Source organism: Brachycentrus maculatus, unplaced genomic scaffold (assembly GCF_059751285.1).
Source record: "Brachycentrus maculatus isolate JH-2025_06_01 unplaced genomic scaffold, ASM5975128v1 h1tg000115l, whole genome shotgun sequence".
NCBI classification, from domain to species: Eukaryota; Metazoa; Arthropoda; class Insecta; order Trichoptera; family Brachycentridae; genus Brachycentrus; species Brachycentrus maculatus.
In genome coordinates this window covers 1,410,735-1,431,322 of record NW_028280868.1, presented here as the reverse complement: position 1 = coordinate 1,431,322, position 20,588 = coordinate 1,410,735, and the positions used below count along the sequence as shown (strand labels likewise).

General features: G+C 29.6%; 1 protein-coding gene across 1 annotated transcript in view; it reads left to right on the top strand.

The window, feature by feature from the left end:
• LOC148309927 (synaptotagmin-5-like) overlaps positions 1-20,588 on the top strand; it is a 72,869-nt gene that overhangs the window by 5,178 nt on the left and 47,103 nt on the right. Inside the window, exon 2 of the mRNA XM_088259297.1 lies at positions 9,345-9,525. Coding sequence (XP_088115423.1) covers positions 9,358-9,525 — 168 coding nt within the window. The 5' untranslated portion in view covers positions 9,345-9,357. The remainder of the gene's footprint in view (positions 1-9,344; positions 9,526-20,588) is intronic.

The window sequence follows — 20,588 nt, the reverse complement described above, 5'->3', positions numbered from 1 at the left end:
ATTGTCATATAGTTTATAACGATATTATAACAGGTAAGGTAAATAGTTATAAAGATTTCAAGTGTATAATTTAACTGATGGGGTGGGAAAATGGGCTGCAATAATTTTCTAATTCGGTCATATATTCTCGAATTCGAATTGAAAACGTTATTGAATCTGTTATTTATATAAGCTACATTTAGGATTCAATATTTGTACGGTTTGTTCAAATTATTGCCAGAATATAGATGAAGCGAAGAACGCACAGAATAATGATACCATATAACGTACATAAAACATTTAAAGCACCTAAGGGTACACGCTTTGATGGTTGAAAAGTTTCCCAAAGCTTCAGCATTCTCACAGCTTTGAGGCTTTTATCACGAGAAAGGGTGGTATTTAAAGTTTAAATACTGAGTCAGGGTACCTCCTCGTATGTAGGTATTATGCGATCCTCAGTGGAGAAATTACTGGTTGTGTAAGGAGGTCATAGACATTCTTCCTCAGAAGTATCCTTCGTAAGTACTCTCGTTTTTTAAAAAAATGTCAATTTAAGAACTAACCTGAGTTACGGTAGTTTTTCACCCGCATTTAAGAAGTTACAACATTTGAAATACTTTTACATTTACAAATACTTTCACAAATCTGGATTATCACCAATTAGGAGTTATTCAAAATAGATGAAGAAGAATATGGAAGTTGGGCATTACAGGGCTTACGACCGTCATAAAACCTTTCCTCATACCAATATAGATGTCTCTAGGAAATTTCGCACACTGGGTTTCGAGTTTGATTAATATATCTAGATGTTTCAATGATTTGAGCAGTGTTGTTGTCAATCATAGGTGGAATTGGTGAATGTTACACGTGTGTAAAGTGATAACTTAAACCAGCCTATGACGGTCGTAAGCCCTGTAAATACCCAGACATCCATATTGAGATGTCAAAAATAATAAATTTTAGAAGTCATCAAAAATATTCAAATTAAATACTAGTAAAATAAGACTATTTTGCTTCTTTTTAACCGTTTGGAAAGTAGGATATTACATTAATTCATCCGCTTCGTGAAGACGAGGTGATCGGTGTTACGGTTCAAGAGTAATTTATTTACAGCGTAAGCAAGAAATCCGAAAATTAGGTACATACACGGTTTTACTGAAAGTGTATCTTGTACCTACTTTAAAAGTTTGTTAACGTCGTGACTTTGAAATAGTCACACGTGGGACATCTTAATGGCAAAATTGTGTTAGCACCATATTCATACTTTTATATCAAGTATCTTAAAACAGCCATTAGACGGTCTGATTATACGCTATAAGGAGGGAAGATTGTATTGATGTTCTATGAATGCTTGTAATATGGCGCGGGCATTTAATGCCATAATATGCAAGGTAATATGGCGATGTGTGTGTTTTTTACACGTTTTTTTAATAAATAACATTAATAAATGATAATTTTTTTTCAAACTTCCCTTCAGAAAATTCTATCGCAATTGTTTATGTTTGCACGGTTGTTCAAAATAATTACAACAATTTTATAAATCAAAATTACTAAAAACATAAATCTGGGTTTTTCCACTGCAGAGATATTTGAAGGAAAAAAATTAGTGTTGTTATTGTTAATGCAAGAATGGTAAACGTTACTCACGTGAAAAGTGATCACTCGACTAGCATTTGGCAGGTCATAAGCCCTGTTAATGCTCAGACTTCCATATTCTTCTTCATTTATTTTGAGATACCAAAATTTCAACATAATTAGTTTACACACACACACACATACTCACACAAATACACACGCACACACAAACACACACATACACACACACACACACACACACACACACACACATACACACACACACACACACACACACACACACACACACACACACACACAAACGTCAATTCTTCAAGTTTGACTGTTAACTTTTTCAGATTTCTTTATTTCATTTTTCGTCAAGAGGAGATCAGGGCTTGAAGTAACAAAGCTTTTACCCCGCCCGTGTTTCTTTGTAATGGGAATCAAGTGAACAAGCCCTTTTTATAAGCTACTTCCCAGAAAAGAGGTGAAACGCGCGCATGAAAATTTATATAAAAAACTTTTGAATGTTTGAAGTCTTGTCAAAAGTAACGAGACATATCTAAAAAAAGATTGAAATATCATACATAAGCTTGCGTGTAAAAATAAAATATCTATACTTATATAAGATATACGTTAAACCCAATGAGTTTTTATCTGTATCCACTAGGATTAATGAAAAATATATCCGTTTTTAATTTCAGTTTTACTTAGAAAATACCACTATTCCTTAAAATCCATCGTGACACGTGTTTTGATGCATTCCGCATCATTTTTAAACACCGTGGTTTTTGGGAATGATTCGAAATGCATCGATCGAAATACGTGTCACAATTTTAAGTACAAGTGGTAATTTACTAAGTAAAACTAAAATACCCGGTCTCTCACGCATTTAATTTCAATTGAAAATGACGTAAAAAAAATAAAACGAATATTACAAGAAAACAATGTTTAATTTTAATTTTGATTAAACATTATCTCAATTGATTTTATCGAATAAACAATATGTTATCATTTCATAGTTTCGCTTGACTCTAGAGAAATATTTATTTTGGGTAAAAGCACAATCCGAATCTAATTGGTTTTCTTCTATAGACCAACTCAAACGAAGTTAGCTAACAATAATATTTGCGGAATTTTCAAGTATAGAACCTTCTCGTCGGCCACCCTAACTCACCCCATAGCGCCTCCAGCGGACCAGAAAACCTACATTATAAATATTTTATCAGAATATAATGTGACTTTGGGTAGACTTTTTGCTACATGCCCTTCCGTTGATGTAGACAGGTACGTAGGTAGTAGGTTGGTACCCGATAATGCCTCGTAGACACTAACTTGGCTTCCATAGATATGTAGCTATATTATTTCCTCAGCTTTATGCGCAACATGGCGGAGTTGCCGAGGGAAGTGATCATGGGAGTAGATTGGCAGCCGTAATTGAATTTTTAATTGAGCAACCCCTCAAGCGACTTGTAGGGTTACCAAAAATGTTGTTTATAAATTGTAAATGAGTTTTTTTTTATTAAAAAATATAAGATTTTTAATCCAAAGGTTTACTAAACACAGAATATTTTTTTTAGTAAATATGTATGTTTCATTTCAATCAAAAACAACAAAAGCTTAAAAAATATCAGGTGTTAGATGAAAATAAAAACGAGTGATGTTTTGCATGCGTTTGTTCATCCGTAATAACATCTACAGAGAGATTTCCTTATTCTTCATCTACTAAGATTTTAAATTAACACCAAATACTTAAAATAAAAATAATTAATTCTGTAATATTATTATTTATTATTTAACTATTACTTTGTAATTACTTTGTACAATACTAATAATATAGTAAACACAATAATAAAGAAAAACATTAATTTTGGAAGAATTTATATTAATCTGGTATCTATTTATTTATTTATTTTATTTTATTTATTCGGGAATTGTACAGCTTACATATAAAAAAATGATATAAAACAATAGTTACATTAACATTAATAAACATTACATTACATTGACAAAAAATAGTTACGTTAAAAAAAAAGCCAATTAAACAATTCCACAATTATGTTATAAAACTATTAAAAAACATTCAGAGATAACGAAAAACAAAAAAAAAATAGATTAAGCAGGAAAGGAGAAGGAAAGGAGAGGAATTAATAAAGGGTGGTTACAGGATTTTTTTTTTCCAGTTAAGAAGTTAAAAAATATATTTATAAATATACATACATATATATGCATACGCATACATACACACATATATATACAAATACATACTTATACACATTCAGTTATATATACAGAAAAAAAATAGTCATGCACCGTTCACCCCCCACCCATAACATAACTAGGTTATTGGTGGAGAGTAAACAGAGCATGAGAACTTTCTACTAACCTCTTTTTTTATTATAGCAACACTTTTCCCGAAAATATCGATGTCATTAAATGTCTTGTTGTATGAGTCTATGATTAGTATCACTAGAGTTGCTTGTTAGGTACATTATTTCATGTCCGATGCAAGCGATGTAATGTAGAGGTGTGACTAATGCGTAACTGTTACTTATTCGGTTATTGTTGCAGGTTCCTTTTTAAAAAATCTGGTTGGGATGTTACTTTTTCTCAGTTTATATTTCTTTCCAGAATATATTTTTTTTGTGTCAATATATTGGGAGTTCGAAATATGTACGTAATACGCTACTAAGTTAGAGCACTGATTGGCGTGATTACTTTAAATGATCGGATTCAAAACTGAGGTGTCGAATCATTTTAAAGACATCGTTATTTCATTCGGTTTTTCTAATTCAATGGTCTATGTTTTACATATATGTCGTAACCCACTAATTTTCAAGGTGTGAACACGTTTTGATTTGTGAAAATGCAGATACTGAAAATTAATTCAAAGTATATATTGTAAAGCAAAGTACTTAAAACGGTTGTTCTTATCTTCGGTCAAGGGGCTTAACATGAGATAAATTGCTAATGTTTTATTTTATTGAAATTATTACTTATGTGTTGTTTTATATAACTTATTTGGACATTGAGAAAATCTTGTCAATATTGCAATCAATGTATGTCACGTTTTGGCAACCCTGCTGTAAAATCTATCAAGTGGGATGCCGAGATAAACAATACTTACTTACTAAAGATGTATTTTGTTTCGCTTGAAACCATCTCTCGGATAGAAATTCTGAAAAAAAAATCTATTCCCTCAACATTGCCAGTGAAGATTCCGAATACACACAACCTAATTAACATGTTTTCCCCGTTTTCCTATCGACAGCTCAAAACGCTGAATAAGGCAGTGTGTTGGATTGCTGAAATAACGTTTCCTTGATTTTGAGTAAACAAATTGATTAGTCAGACTGAACGATAAATTAGCTGGAAGCTTATTTACAAAGCGTTCAAATATTCTCGATTTAATACTGCCAGTTCAAGAGTAAAATTTCAAAAAACAAGACACTAGCAAAGCTTTTAATTTATTAATTTTTATCATTTTATGATTAATAATTTATTAATCAGAAAAGTTGTCCATCGAAACATAAAAATAGCCATTCTACTAACCTCTGATCTTATTGTCTGATATTTTATGGTAAAATAAACCTTAATATTTTACCTTTCAGTTTTTCAGTGAGTTGTCAAATAATAGGCAATGTTTTGGTTTAAAGCTTGTTTCAGTTTTCAGGAAATTTTTGTCCTTTCATACAATATTCATCTATTCAGTTTGATATTTCTAGTAAAATAAAGCGTGAAATTAATAAATTATTTTTAAGAAAAAAAACAAAATTTTCAAATTTACATTATTTCCATCCACATCAAATAAGTACATAATTAATTATTCGCTTATACCCATGCCGAAGCCAACGCCGAAGACTCCCAAGTCAGTATATTACTTAACACGGTAAAGTAATTCTAGAAGGAATATTCAGTTAATAAAGCGAACTTTGTAAAGTTACATTATTAAACACGCTGTGACAAAAGTCATAGACTGTTTTTCTGAAAAAAAAAACTTAACTGAAGCTAAGACAATTTGGTAGCAACATATTCGTATAGTTAAAACTGTTTACTCATGAAACAATTTTAACAAAGTTATTTGCCGCACCCTGTTTATTTGTATACACACACACGCACACACGCATATATATATGTATATATATATGTATAAATTTATATATATATATATATATATATATATATATATATATATATATATATATATATATATATATATATATATATATATATATATATATATATATATATATATATATATATATATATATATTTATATATATATAAATATATATATTTACATATATATATATATAAATATAAATATATATATATATATATATATATAATATATATATATATATATATATATATATATATATATATATATATATATATATATATATATATATATATATATATATATATATATATATATATTTATATATTTATATATATATATTTATATATATATATATATATACATATATATATATATATATATATATATACATATATATATATATATATATATATATATATATATATATATATATATATATATATATATATATATATATATATATATATATATATATATATATATATATATATATATATATATATATATATATATATATATATATATATATATATATATATATATATATATATATATATATATATATTTATACATATGTCGTTTGTGCAATTTTTTAAAAAGGTCATTTTACTATCTCTGTTTCTAACTGAGGGTGAAAGAGCATTTCAAGCCATCGGTCCCGCAACAGCAAAGTCATACTCCTCAAATTAATTTGGGGAGTATGGCTCTGTATGTAATGCTCTTAAGAGCGCTTTTTATTATTTTATCCACGGTAGTTATTGAAGCTGATTGAGTCATATTATAAAAGTTTATACTATACACTTTCGGGAATTCGTAATCTGTGCAGTTCGTGAATAGTGGTGTCATTAAATTACGAATATGTGTCACTAAATTTGTAAATTCCTAAAAATAGTTGATGCAGCGTTTGATACTAACTGCAGTCGAGTCATTTTTGACATTTCACTAAATAGAAGTTTGTGAAAGTTAATATCTCAACTTGCTGTTCACCCTATACGCAGAGGATACATCTGTTAAATGTCTGTCGCTTCTTTAACAAAATGAAAACATTTTCTTAGCATATTCCGCGGGGATCAGAGTAATATAATATGTTGCCCTCACTCCCCATCTTTTCGGAGAAACTTGGAGGATATTTCACAAAACGAAGGTGTCGTATTATGATAATAATCCCGACACTGAAATGAGCCTAGATGGAAACTGAAACTTATCTCGAAAGAATTTTTTTTTATAAACGCATAAATTAAAAAGATATTAAAATCATAAGAAAGTATAACCCGTCTACAAATTTCAAAATGGAAGGCACCATGTATTTTTTTATATAATTTTTATTTATTTAATATTGTTACAGTTTTAGAAAGTTTCTTTATCATTTAATTATTTTTCTAGACATTACTATTTTACAATATAAAAAAATAATTACGCCTCTCTCTCCATTAAAGAGACTTAGTTCTGGTGCTCGGAGAGGGACTTATTAATAATTGTTATTTATAATATTTTTTATTTAAGATATTTTTAACTTAGTATAGAGTTTTTAGAAGAAAATCACAGTATTCAAAATTAATTGAAGCTTAACGGAAAACATGAAACAAAATATTAATAACGTCCAATGCAATGAATTTCTAATAATCCTAATCACTATTAGAGCCTGATAATACAAACATACATCAGACCAGTTACGAAAAGGGGAATGTTTATGGAACGTGAAATCAGTCGTATTACGACAGCTTATTTAAAAGCTCACGTAAATATTGCTACGCTCGTAGTACAATAATTTCCTTTAATAATATTACGTACGTTCTGAATTATCTTATCGTGTGCAGGCCCAATCAATACTCTAGTCGTGTCACCCTGGAAACTATCTTCTCTCAGTACGGATAACAGGAAGGTAGGGATATGTAATAAAACGTAATAGCGACTAAAGCCTATTTACGGCATGTTTTTGTTCTGAAACTTGTCCTGGGATATACACTGTAAGTGAGGTGATACACTTAGGTAAGCAAACTGTTCAACTTTTTTATACAAAATCTTCTTCATTATTTGATTTGTTTTAATTACGATGGTACATAGGGCACTGCATCATATAAATGTAGTGGTATCTTGATCGTTAATACATGAAGGAAAGGTGATCATCCCTTTGCTTCAGGTCCAGGGTAATATTAAATACATTCTTGAGTGAAAATATTTATTTGACCCCCCTGGGAAACGAATCCGGGACGTCCAGTATAGCAGCCGAGCATATTGACCATTAAACTACGAAGGCGGATTATATTATGAAATATACAACGTGCTGTTTGATTTATAACTTGACAATTTTATAATACCCAATCAGTACTGGTTTTGTGGAATAATAGTTGAAAATAGTATTTTTGAATGTTGAAGACAATTTTTTAGAGAAATTTTAAAATATAACCTGGTTTGACCTTTTTAAGAAAAGCTGGATATTTTATTCATTTTCAGAGTTGACGATGATTTAGAATTCAGGTCCGAACGGAACCTGAAAAAGAAATCCAGAAAAAGGAATTTATCCCTACGTTATGGATTGGTCGTACTTATTCAACATAATCTTAAATCTTTACGAAGGGTCGAAAAAAAAATTGTTCGAACATCGCCTTTTGCATTTTTGCTTCAAAAATACCATTTTCGCGGGACCGACAGACATTTTATGAAATTATTTATAAAATACTTTCACACATAGCTCACTCCTTTCAACAATGTCATACATAAGAAAAACTTGATTTTTCAGGAGATCGTTTTTAAGTTTGAAAATATAATAAAATGTTTTAAAAATTAATATCAAGCCACTTATTGAATTTTTTACTGTGCAACAGATTTTTAAGGTAAAACCTGAATGTTTTTTCTCCATTTGAAAAATATTTGATGTATTAAAAAAAATAATAATACCTTTTATTCAAAATGCAAAAACAACACTTTTTGGGTAAATATTAAGTTAAAAATATGCCGCTTTTGCTGGGATATAGTACATTTTCTGGGCATTCCGAAAACATGCGCAGCTAAAAATTGACGATTTTTGATATATGACGTTGTTGAAAGGAGTGAGCGACATTTACAAACCATAATTAATTTAAATAGTTTCGTGTTATTTACATACGTATCACACCTGTTCAGACAAATGTTTTTAAAAACAAAAAAAAGGTTTTGAGATATTTTAGTTTCAAAAATCGAGAACGTGTTCAAAATCTTTTTTTAGTGAAACACTTATCGGTCTTTTCTTCAAAAGCAGATATTTTAAACTTAATATAAACCAGCCAAAAAACGTAGCCCTGTTATGCTGATATTCCTTATTAATATTATCCTGTTTTGTTGTCAATTGGAATTTCAGATGGTAATATTTTTTTAAGCCTGATATTGTTTTCGAATCGTAAAATGTTTTGAAAAAATAAGATCAGAAAAAGATATTTGTCCTAATATGAATGTGACGTTGATTGAAATAGAAATAAACAATAAAAAAGATTAATTATTTTATCCTTTTTAATTTCTTTATATGTAATAAAAGAAACAAAAAACTCGACAATGGCTTACATATGTGATCTAAATCCGTGATTCGGGTTTTTAAACGATTTTACGTATTCGCTCTAAAATTATGTGTGTTCACCTTTGGCTTTTCCATAATACCTATCTCTTTTACATTATTGAATATTGTTCTTAGTTTCCCGCCCAAGATGATGGGCCCCATGGAGCTGGGTGCGCTGGCGGCCGCCGCGCTGATAGGCGGCTCCGCCCTTCTGCTGCTAATGTACCGCGTGCTTCGCCCGCTGTGCCGCCCTACGCCCAAGACCTGGCCCACTCTCGAGGACGACAGGTCGCCTCTCTTCGCGGTGCCCTACAAGGTAAGACGAAGATTAATATTCTTGTACAGACAACGGGATACAAAAGCCTGACAGAAGATACAAGGTACTACATACTCTAAAGAACGGGATTCAAGGTATTACATATTCTGTTTTACACCCCTGTAAGAGGCAATCTGGCAGATAACAGGTAAGGGTGACTAGACAAGGATTTTTTTGCCAATTCATCTTTTAAGGGATGATTTTCTCTATAAATTTCATTAAAATGCATCTGAAATTCACACAATTATTATCAGAAATTTATCATATTAATTTCAATACGAGTGTTCATTCACTACGAGGAGAGCACTAGGAAGTCTATTAGATTTAATTTTTGTATTAAAATGTGGTACTTTTGGACTAAATTACAACAGTTTTTTTAAAGATGGTAATAAAAAAGTTGTATGGTTTTAAAAGTTATATAAAAGTTAAAAAGGTTGAAAAAGTTACCTACAAAACTGTATTATTTAGTGATTTGACATCAACTTTGTGGAATGAATATTGATTATTAAAAATTAAGCACTTGTATAAGACCACTGATTGAGTTTTATTTCATTCCACTCGGTTAGTTTTGAAAACTACTAAAACCAGTTTTTATGATCACTTACAAATTGAAAACATCTGCAGTTTTCGAAACAAGTCGTGTGATATGAAATAAAACTCGATCGGTGGTATAATACAAGTGTTTAATTTTTAATAATCAACAAAACTGTTTGAAATTAATGTGTGAATTACTCTGTGTGAAAAGTCACGGCTCGCCGCTGGTACTTGCAAAGCTACCACACACATCCACGCTCATGGGACACATATTCAGGCATGACAACATGAAGTACGAACATATGAATAATGTACGAGTATGCCGTGACAGGGTAATTTTACCGGAATATGCTCTTCACAAAGTTAGTCCGGAGGTCTCACTTCGAGACTGGAGAAATGTAATTATTTGACAGTCTACCAGCGTGACATTTTATTGAATACGGTGTTACATAATTCTATATAAAATTCATATACAATAACACGGCTTAGTGAAGTGAATATGAATATTTAAAAACAAAAAAAAACAAATGACACCTGTATTTTCCACTAGAAGGCGCTAAAGAAAAAAAGCCGATTTGAATTGTATACCGAAATTTTGTCTAAGCGGGCTAAAGCTTTTCGATTGCTATCGCTTGAAAATTTCGCTTTGTGCGATAATTTACCGCATAACACATACATGTTAATAATACTATAGTTATGAAAAATACCATGTATGATAAAATCTAAAATTCACCAGGGATAAAGAAACGTCAAAAGACTGGCAAAGTTTCTAATATTTTCATAGTCCAATAAAGATATATGTATATATACATATATTTTTATAAATATATAAATATATAATATATATATATATATATATATATATATATATATATATATATATATATATATATATATATATATATATATATATATATATATATATATATATGTTTAACTGATATATACAAATATTTCAATTCAATTTTATTTTTATGAAAGCCTTAGCGTCTTGTGTTTCAAAATAGGAATGAAAAATTATGGCAGACACAAAGTCAGGCAAAACGGCACCGCAATCCGATTTAAGTGTCGACTGAGCTATAAATGTCACATCGTTATAGCGTACATCCCAGGATCTAGTAAGATTATTTATTTCGCAATAAAATCATTTATCAATATATCACGACGATAAGCTGATAACGCTAAGATTTAGTTTCTCAACCATCTAGATATTTTAACATATTGATAAATGTAACGTACAATGTGAATTTTTTCCTCAAAGCGAAGCAAATAATAAATTACATTTCGTAAATTCTATTGTACATACATATGTTGACGTCCAATACCAATTTACATGAAGCCTTTCACGATCGAAGTCAAATTACATGTCGGTCGCTCTGGTGTAAACCAGAGCAACCAGACCATGTTCTGATCCAGTGATACTCAACAAAGGGTTTACAAACCGGATAAAAGAAAAATATTTTAATTAAAAATAAGAATAAAATAAGCGTGTAGTTTTATTAGCAGTAAAATGAATTTTTACTGGTTTAACAATCTTCATTTCAGATTCATTACTTCGTAATTCGTTTTGAAGAAAAATTACACGCATTAATTGTGAATGCACTAATTGTGTGGATAAATGTAGCAAACTGGATAGTTATTTTATTTAATCTACTCTACTCTAGGGTCATTATTTTATTCAATTAAAAAAAAATTGCTTCGACATTATTTTAGTAAAGGGTTGCTATCTTCTTATGGCTCTTATTTGCATTCAATGATTCATGGATACTTACTGCATTTTGCGAGGAATTTCAGTAGTGCCAGTAATAGTAATAAAAGGTACCTATGTGTCTAAAATGTGAAATATAAAAAAAATAGTGTTGCGTTTACCCATCGCGTATCAAGTAAATAAAAAAAAATACTATTAAAGTATAAATACTATAAAAACACGTTTTAAATACTTACTTTTTATATTATATTTGAATGTTTCTTCATAGGACACACACCTGTGGTTTTACAAGAAAATAATAGTTTGTGGAAGCTCCCATTCGAATTTATTATAGTAGATTTTAGTTAAACGCGCAAGGTTTATGTGTTTAAAATGCGAAAAATGGGATAAAGTACATTTTCTGGGCATGCACAACTGAAAATTGACGATTTTTGATATATGACGTTGTTGAAAAGAGTGAGTGATATGCTGAGGGCTACTCTACTTTTCTTGGAAAACCATAGGTTGGTATGCCATGGAGAAATGCACACTCTATAACAAAGTATAAAATACCGCCGGGATTGGTTGGAATTTAGTTCATCTGTCAATATTCCCGCCATTTTGATCGTGTTGAATGTTAGCACATCCGCGGACCCACTACTCGCTGCCTGTTTGTTGGAGCTCGGGTCTGTGATTCCGATATAAATCTCTTCTCCAAGCACACTTAATCCGCGAAACGTGCTCCGAAATAGACGGAGTTCATGCCATTATACGAGCAAACAGAACATATATTATTATTATTTTAGCACTATTCAAATGTGCGTATTGTGAAGTTTGTAGATACAGAATACAGAGTAGGGGTAAAGGTTCTGTTACTGGCACCCTAACAGTTACTTTACATTTTAAATTTTGAATTTTATATAGTTAATACCACCATTTCTTGAAATCCACTGTGACACGTGTTTTGACGCATTCCGCATCATTTTCCATGCATTTTCGATGCATTCCGCATCATCAAAATCATGCGAAATGCATCGAAACACGTGTCACAGTAGATTTGAAGAAACAATGGTATTTACTAAGTAAAACATAAAATAAAAATGGACAGATTTTACCACAAAGTTACTGCCGAATCGATGAATGAAGTTGTACAGTTTTTTTTTTTTAAATTAATACAGAGAACCCCATTTTTTGGATGTACTTCTTTAAAATGAATGGTTTTCCTGTGCTCAAATTATAACTTTAAAAAAAAAATATGTTGCGTGTGATGAAAACATATTTTTATAACCTGTTTCAACGGGACACCCACATCGGAATATCTTTAATAGCCGTTTTAAAATTTTGCTCAAACTTAATGTCTTTTTTAAGTACAATTTACATCGAGGTAGCTACTAACTGTATTTTGCGTGCCTTATTTTTGTAAGAAATCTGATTTTAAACTTCAAGTTACATTGTTATAAAAATATTCTTTCCAATACTAGTCATTCAATAAATAATAATAATAATTTGACTGAGCGAACTTCCTTAAGGGGTCAGTAAATATGCTGTTTACCCTACAGAGATACATTTTTCTCTCCCACTCGCTTTTTGAAATATTTTAAATATATGCTTTTTATTTAAGTAAAAATATTTTTTAGTACTTATTGTTTGAATAAATATTATTTTTCATGATCAAAGAATAAAGATTATAGTTTTTCATTTAATACGTTTGTGTGGAAAGTCAACAATATGGTGTGCTAAAGAAATACTAAAAGTATCTTATTTCCTTGTTAAGCTACTCCTACATAAAGGAATGAATGTTTTATCCCCTCAGAAATAAGGAAATATATAAAATGTTTTGGTAGCGTGTTTCATTTTGTGTGTAGGTAGTTTTCGTGGATTTGCGTGTTTTAAACCGGGATACATCGATATCCGCAATGTATAATTGATTCCAAAATATTCCTGGCTGGTTCTTATTAATACTGTATTTCTTTAATTAAAGTGAATTCACTTCACCATTATATGTCTTATGAAATTGAACAGGTAAATAAATCTCAGAATTTTCGGATTGAATATCCATATGAAATCATTATTCATTTGAACTCAGTTATTCAGTCCTAATTTTTACTGACAATCTCAATGTCATTTTCGTGATAATTGTAAGCAAATATCCATTATATTATTTGAATTTTTGTGATAAATATTATCTTTATTGTAGGATCAAAACGTATTAATATAAAACTATGATTCATTGATTGATTTGTAACGTACATTATGTTATTTATTGAAATGACATTTGGCTTTGTATTATAACGTGATCATTTAAATATGATAATAAAACATTTGTATAATACTACTTTCTTAGGTTTTTAATGTAAACATGACTGGTTTCGACAACTATAGATGTTCTCATAATTAGTCGTGTTTACAATAATAAACTCAAAATAGTGGTTTTATTATCAAAATGTTTAATTATATATTTTAAAGCTATACCACACTGGATATCAATTGTAAACTAAACAAATAATTGGAGAATTTTTAAATGTCTTAAACTATTGAAAAATGTATTCTCAAAGACAATAACATAATTGTTACTTGTCGGATGATTTCAAAATACGTGACAGTAAGTTTTTCTGGTAACAGTTAAATTCTAGTTGCGTTAACGAAATATTAATAAAGCTACGTAAACTCGGCCCTACATCAATTTTAATAACATTTCAAGACAAAATTTTCATCTTCTGAACATCAAACAAAATTTTCTCATTACGAATACTTTTGATACTCAATTTATTCTTACTTATATTATTCCTTTGATATTGCTATATAAGCAAGTGTGGGGTGTTTTTTAGATTTATACAAATTAAAATTTTTCCATTAAATTGATGGTGGCATGTTGCCCTTCGTGTAGCATGTTTCACCATCTTGTTGAAACCACAGCTCTGTCACATCAATGCCATTCAACTGAGGTACGAAGAAAGCAGTAATCATGGTTCTGTAGCGCTCTCCATTGACCGTAACATTCTGGCCTTCATCATCTTTAACAAAATATGGTCCATATCACACAGTGGACGTCTCGACAAAGGCTTCTGGGTTTTCTCCACTTATCATTTAACCAAAAATGTGACTCATCAGGGAACAAAATTTTGCGTTAAAAAGGGAATCAAGCTGAACATAGTTTTCGACCCATTCACCGAAACTAGGATGCGCATAATGGTCATTCACCCTATTCATGGTGAAATGGCAAAACGTACCGACTACAAATAACTGTCATCTGTCAAATTAACAACCTGTAGTTGCCAGTTTAAAAACCAAACCTGTAAAAAAACACCCTATACTTAGATTTAATATACAGATGTAGGAAGTATACAATGTACACGCAAACCTTCCTTTTCTTGCAGATTCATTTTATCATACTTTATGAAGACATAAATGTAAACTCGTGTGGATTCATAAAACATCTCAATGCTACAGGTGTTTTAAACAAAAACTTTTTATCATTTCTGTCTCAAAAGATAAAGGTTTCTTTCCTCTTTGAAATTATATAAGAATTTACGTCCAACATCTTTTGAATTGATGTATTTTGCTAAAAAATATTTTTTTTCAATTATTATATTTCTAAAGGTCTGTCAAGTTTCATGGTAAGGGAAATAAACCAGAACAAAATAACATTTCAATTGAAACGATTATTTGAGATATTAATATTGAAATTAAAAATACAAATATACAGTGGCTTGAAATTCGCTGAAAAAGATATGTATATATATTTATATTATCCACTGACACTTCGTGATGGAATTGCATTTTTAATTTATTATTAGATTAAAACCAATATTTTTAGCTTTTCCACTTTTTTATTTGACCAGCGACCGGGTTTCGTCGTTACCGACATCACCAGTCTGATGATGTCGGTAACGACGAAACCCGGTCGCTGGTCAAATAAAAAAGTGGAAAAGCTAAAAATATTGGTTTTAATCTAATAATAAATTATGTATATATATATATACATATATATATATATATATATATATATATATATATATATATATATATATATATATATATATATATATATATATATATATATATATATATATATATATATATATATATATACATATATATATATATATATATATATATATATATATATATATATATATATATATATATATATATATATAAATATATATTTATACACATGTATATATTTGATAATATCTTTAAAATCATTATTTCTATATTAAATGGCGAAAATTGGTCAGTGACCAATTTTTGTGATAGCCTTTTAAAAGGATTATGGAGGTCTGGGCATCTGGGAGGCCCTGTAGCCTCACGGTCCGTCATAGGCTGGTTTAAGTGATCATCTTACACAAGTGTAACATTTATCAATTCTACCCATGATTGACAACGACATTACTCAATTTCTTAGAACTTCTATGTATATTATGTTGTTTTAAATTTGAAACATTTTGCTTGAATTGACTTTAATAATTGGACACATTTAAAATAATATTCTTTATACTCTGATACTCTTAAATGCCCAGGCCATGGAAACCCCTCCAATGCCAACGGGGTCCATATGGGCCCAAATGTAAAGTATTATATTATTGATTATTGTTGGACTACCGTTATTTTTTTGGGCTGGCAACACTTCTTTTATAACACTGACAATACTGCTTCATACCAGTTTACATTTATTCCGTTATTTCTAATTTCCAATATTTGTTTCGCTAGTTAGAAAAATATTGGAAATTAGAAAAAAAATCCTGGGCTGTTAAGCAGTCAAAATTTTCTGGCCCATATGGACCCTAGGGACAGTCGTAGGTTAATATCAATCCAGTGCCTTATGCACCATCTAGTTTGGATACAAGAAGAAAGATTGTTAACCTTTAATCTCTCTTGTTTTCCACAGTTTAATGCATGTAGCACGCCATGTTGTAAAAGTTGTGCGCAGTAAAAGCCCACAATATTCCCCTTAAGGGAATTCCCTTGAAATAAAGAATAAGATATCGTGCCGCTCAAATTATAAGTGGAAAACTTAATGTACATTTTTAATAGTCTCATCCCTAAATAGTAAATTGTTGTAAAGCATAATAGATTTTTTCTCCAAGTTGGTCTCTAATGACTGAGGGTAGTGACTACCACGGGCTTTGGGTAGCGGGCTAATTTCTCAAGTCGGTATATATACACACTTACATTTGGAACAAAGTTCTCAAGTCAGTATATACACACGTTTTTTAGGACAAAATTCTGATGTCAATTTATATAAACGTATTTTTGCAACGATGTTCTCAAGACAGTGTATACACACGTTTATTTGAAACAATGTTCTCAAGTTAAGTATATACACACGTAAATTTGAAACAAAGTTTCAAGTCCGTAAATATATACGTTCATTTAAAAAAAAGGTTCTAAAGTCAGTAATTAAACCCGTATATTTGAAACAAAGTTCAAGTCAGTAAATGCACACGTAAATTTGAAACAAAGTTCTCAAGTCAGTAGGTAAACACGTTTATTTGAAACAAAGTTCTCAACTCAATATAAATAAACACGTATATTTTAAATAGAATACTCAAGACCGTAATAATTTCATTTTAATGACCTGATGATGAAATGATTATGCCGAAACCGCTAGTCACGAATTTTTTTTTTATAAAAGTGGTATTACGCAAAGTAAACGATGAATGATAGGGAGTGTTATATTACCATACCACAAAGTAAACAATGCTTTTAATGTACAAAATATGTGTATTTGTAGTTTAGCTATCATAAATACCACGGCACGGTTCTACCGGGTACCAACTTATTATTTTTAAGAAATCACATAGGTAGACATGATTATAATGTAATATTTCAACATCCAAGTGTAAAAATGTATGCGCGAAAGCTTTGCAGTACTAGTTGCGAAATTACGTACCGACTCATGTGAGTATGAGAGAAAGAGGTGACGCGCTGTATAGGTCCGTCCTTGTCTCCTCAGAGCGGGAGGTCTGTCCGGGCTCCATCGATCAGTCTCCCCCCACCCCGCCCACCCCTGCACATGCACCCCCACCACATTGTACCTTTCACGTAAAGGTACGTTTACAAATTATTAACGATTTTAATATGAAAATTCCGAGTGCAAAAAATAACGTTTATGTAAGGTAAAATTGTAGATGAACCATAAAATACGAATACATGAAAAAATGGGATTTATCGATACAAATGTAAATTAACACCCTCCCTTTTCTTCAATAATGTGTATAAAGTAAAAAAAAAAGATGTCAAAATTAATTATTTTTATTTCATTAACTGATTCGGCAGTCTTTGTGGTAAAATCAATCCATTTTTAATTTAAGTTTTACTTAAAAGCTTTACTATATAATAGTGATATTTACTACGTAAAACTTAAATTTAAAAAATGATTTTAACTAGACTATAATTGATTAAGTGATTAGATTATATATGTATACTAAATATACATTTAAAAAAATTAAGCTGTTAGATTCTCAAACTGTGGTCCGTCTATTTCGTGCTAGAGATGGCTCATCAGCGCCCTTCAAAAGCAGAGGTTAAAATTTTATGCAAAAACATATTTCACTAGAGCTGGTCATGATCCTCCATCGTTTGAAGGATGATATCGGCCCATTCAGAAAAAATTAAAACTGCTGTAACAATCAGGGTTTAAGTCCTGTTTTTTTTTTTTTTTAATATTTGTGCTTTAAAAGTGTAGATTACCTCGAAAGCTTTAGTATTTTTTTCATGTCGGGTTATATTTGAAAATGTAATTGTTGCATATTATAGTGTCACATATTGACTTTGTGATCTTTCCTTTATGGTTCGGAGTATCCAATCTCTCCCTCTCCCTTCAACCATCCCTTAATAACCACCCCTAATAGATATCAAGTTACTCTACCTTCATCAATGTCAAATACCTCGCAAGTCTGTTGATACAATGCTATAGAAAGAAGAAATAGGATATGTTTGCGGGTTAATTATGTAATATAATGTTTTTCGAAATATCCCGAATTGACAACCCTTCTCAACTTTGAAGATTTATTATTGTTAACGTTGGAAAAATTACGATAACTATGTAGTAGGTAAAAAAAATCAGCGGCTATTGACAGTAACTACGTAGTTAAGATGCCATTCATCCCGATACGTCTAGGTATCTCCCTGTTATGACACTAAATCCTAACGAATGTCCCAAAATTAAGGTGCTGATAGTCTGATATCAAAATATGAATTTTTGCGTGTCATTGAGAATTTTAGGTGTTCGGAATCTCCTTCTTTCTGAAATTTCCCTGCGTATCTAAACTTTTTGGGATTAATAGGAAAAATTAAAAATTAGTAATTTTTTTGTTAATCTTTTTGTGTAAATATAATTATGTGCCACATGTGAAAGAGATTTTGTCATTTATAATAATGTTTAGTAAGAGATTAGAGAAAATTCTCATACATTGAAAAAAAAAATTACCATAAAAATGTGGCCGTTAACTCTTTGTCTCTAGATAAATTAAGACCATTATTTATTTCATTTTAAAAGCAGATTAAATCCGGTCTTGAGGGAATCAATGTTCAAAGTGATCCTTGAACCATAAAATTAGGGTATTTTTTAGGTCTTTTAAATCTTTTCTTTGGCGAATTAAATTTCAGGTTGTCACGATGCATGGCATAAAATAAATTAGATTTTATTAAATTAAATCTGAGAAACAAAATGCTTTTATATAAATAAGGTAGATAATGTAGGCGTTGTATATATATACACCATATAATATGTGAAATTGTATTTTTTATGCACGGTACTGCTTGCAAGAGATTATGAATGCCATGTTAATACTATCTTACATATAAATAAATTTATATATATATATATATATATATATATATATATATGTAATATATATATATATATATATATATATATATATATATATATATTTATAAATATATATATATATATATATATATATATATATATATATATATATATATATATATATATATATATATATATATATATATATATATATATATATATATATATATATATATATATATATATATATATATATATATATATATATATATATATATATATATATATATATATATATATATATATATATATATATATATATATATATATATATATATATATATATATATATATATATATATATATATATATATATATATATATATATATATATATATATATATATATATATATATATATATATATATATGTATATATATATAAAATATGGTCGTTTGGCTTGAAACATGAACAGAGCGTCTAGTCCTGAAAAATGAAAACATTAATTTACCTTATTCTGTGGGAATGTGCTCTGCATTCATAGGTACATATCGCCATGTTAGTAACTCACAACTTATATTTTATTTTTAACATTATATTTTTCATTAAATTTAAACAAGTGTATTAGAAGTAGGTAAGATCCGATCATACATGAGATTGACTACAGTTGATCCGGTTTACTGGAATGATCCGTTTTCTACGACTGAATCAATTAAACGTTGGATTTCTCACTGAAAAAAAATATTTTAATCCATTTTTTTCGTTGACAATAAAATCGCTTTTTCGATCGAGATTTTATTATATCATGAAACCTTACTTTCTTCTCCAAGCCTAAATTTTTAGACAGCCTAAAATACATGAATCGACAAATCAGTTAATTGTCGAATATGTAGGCTAGTGAATGAGTTAAGCTTTCGTGAGATTTACTCACTCAAAATTGAGATGCTGTCACTAAATTAATGTAAGTATATGGGCGGATCGTCAGGATCCGGTTGCCAATGAAGGTCTAATATCCATTTATTAATAACTACTACTACTGAACCTTACCTACATCCATTGGTACAT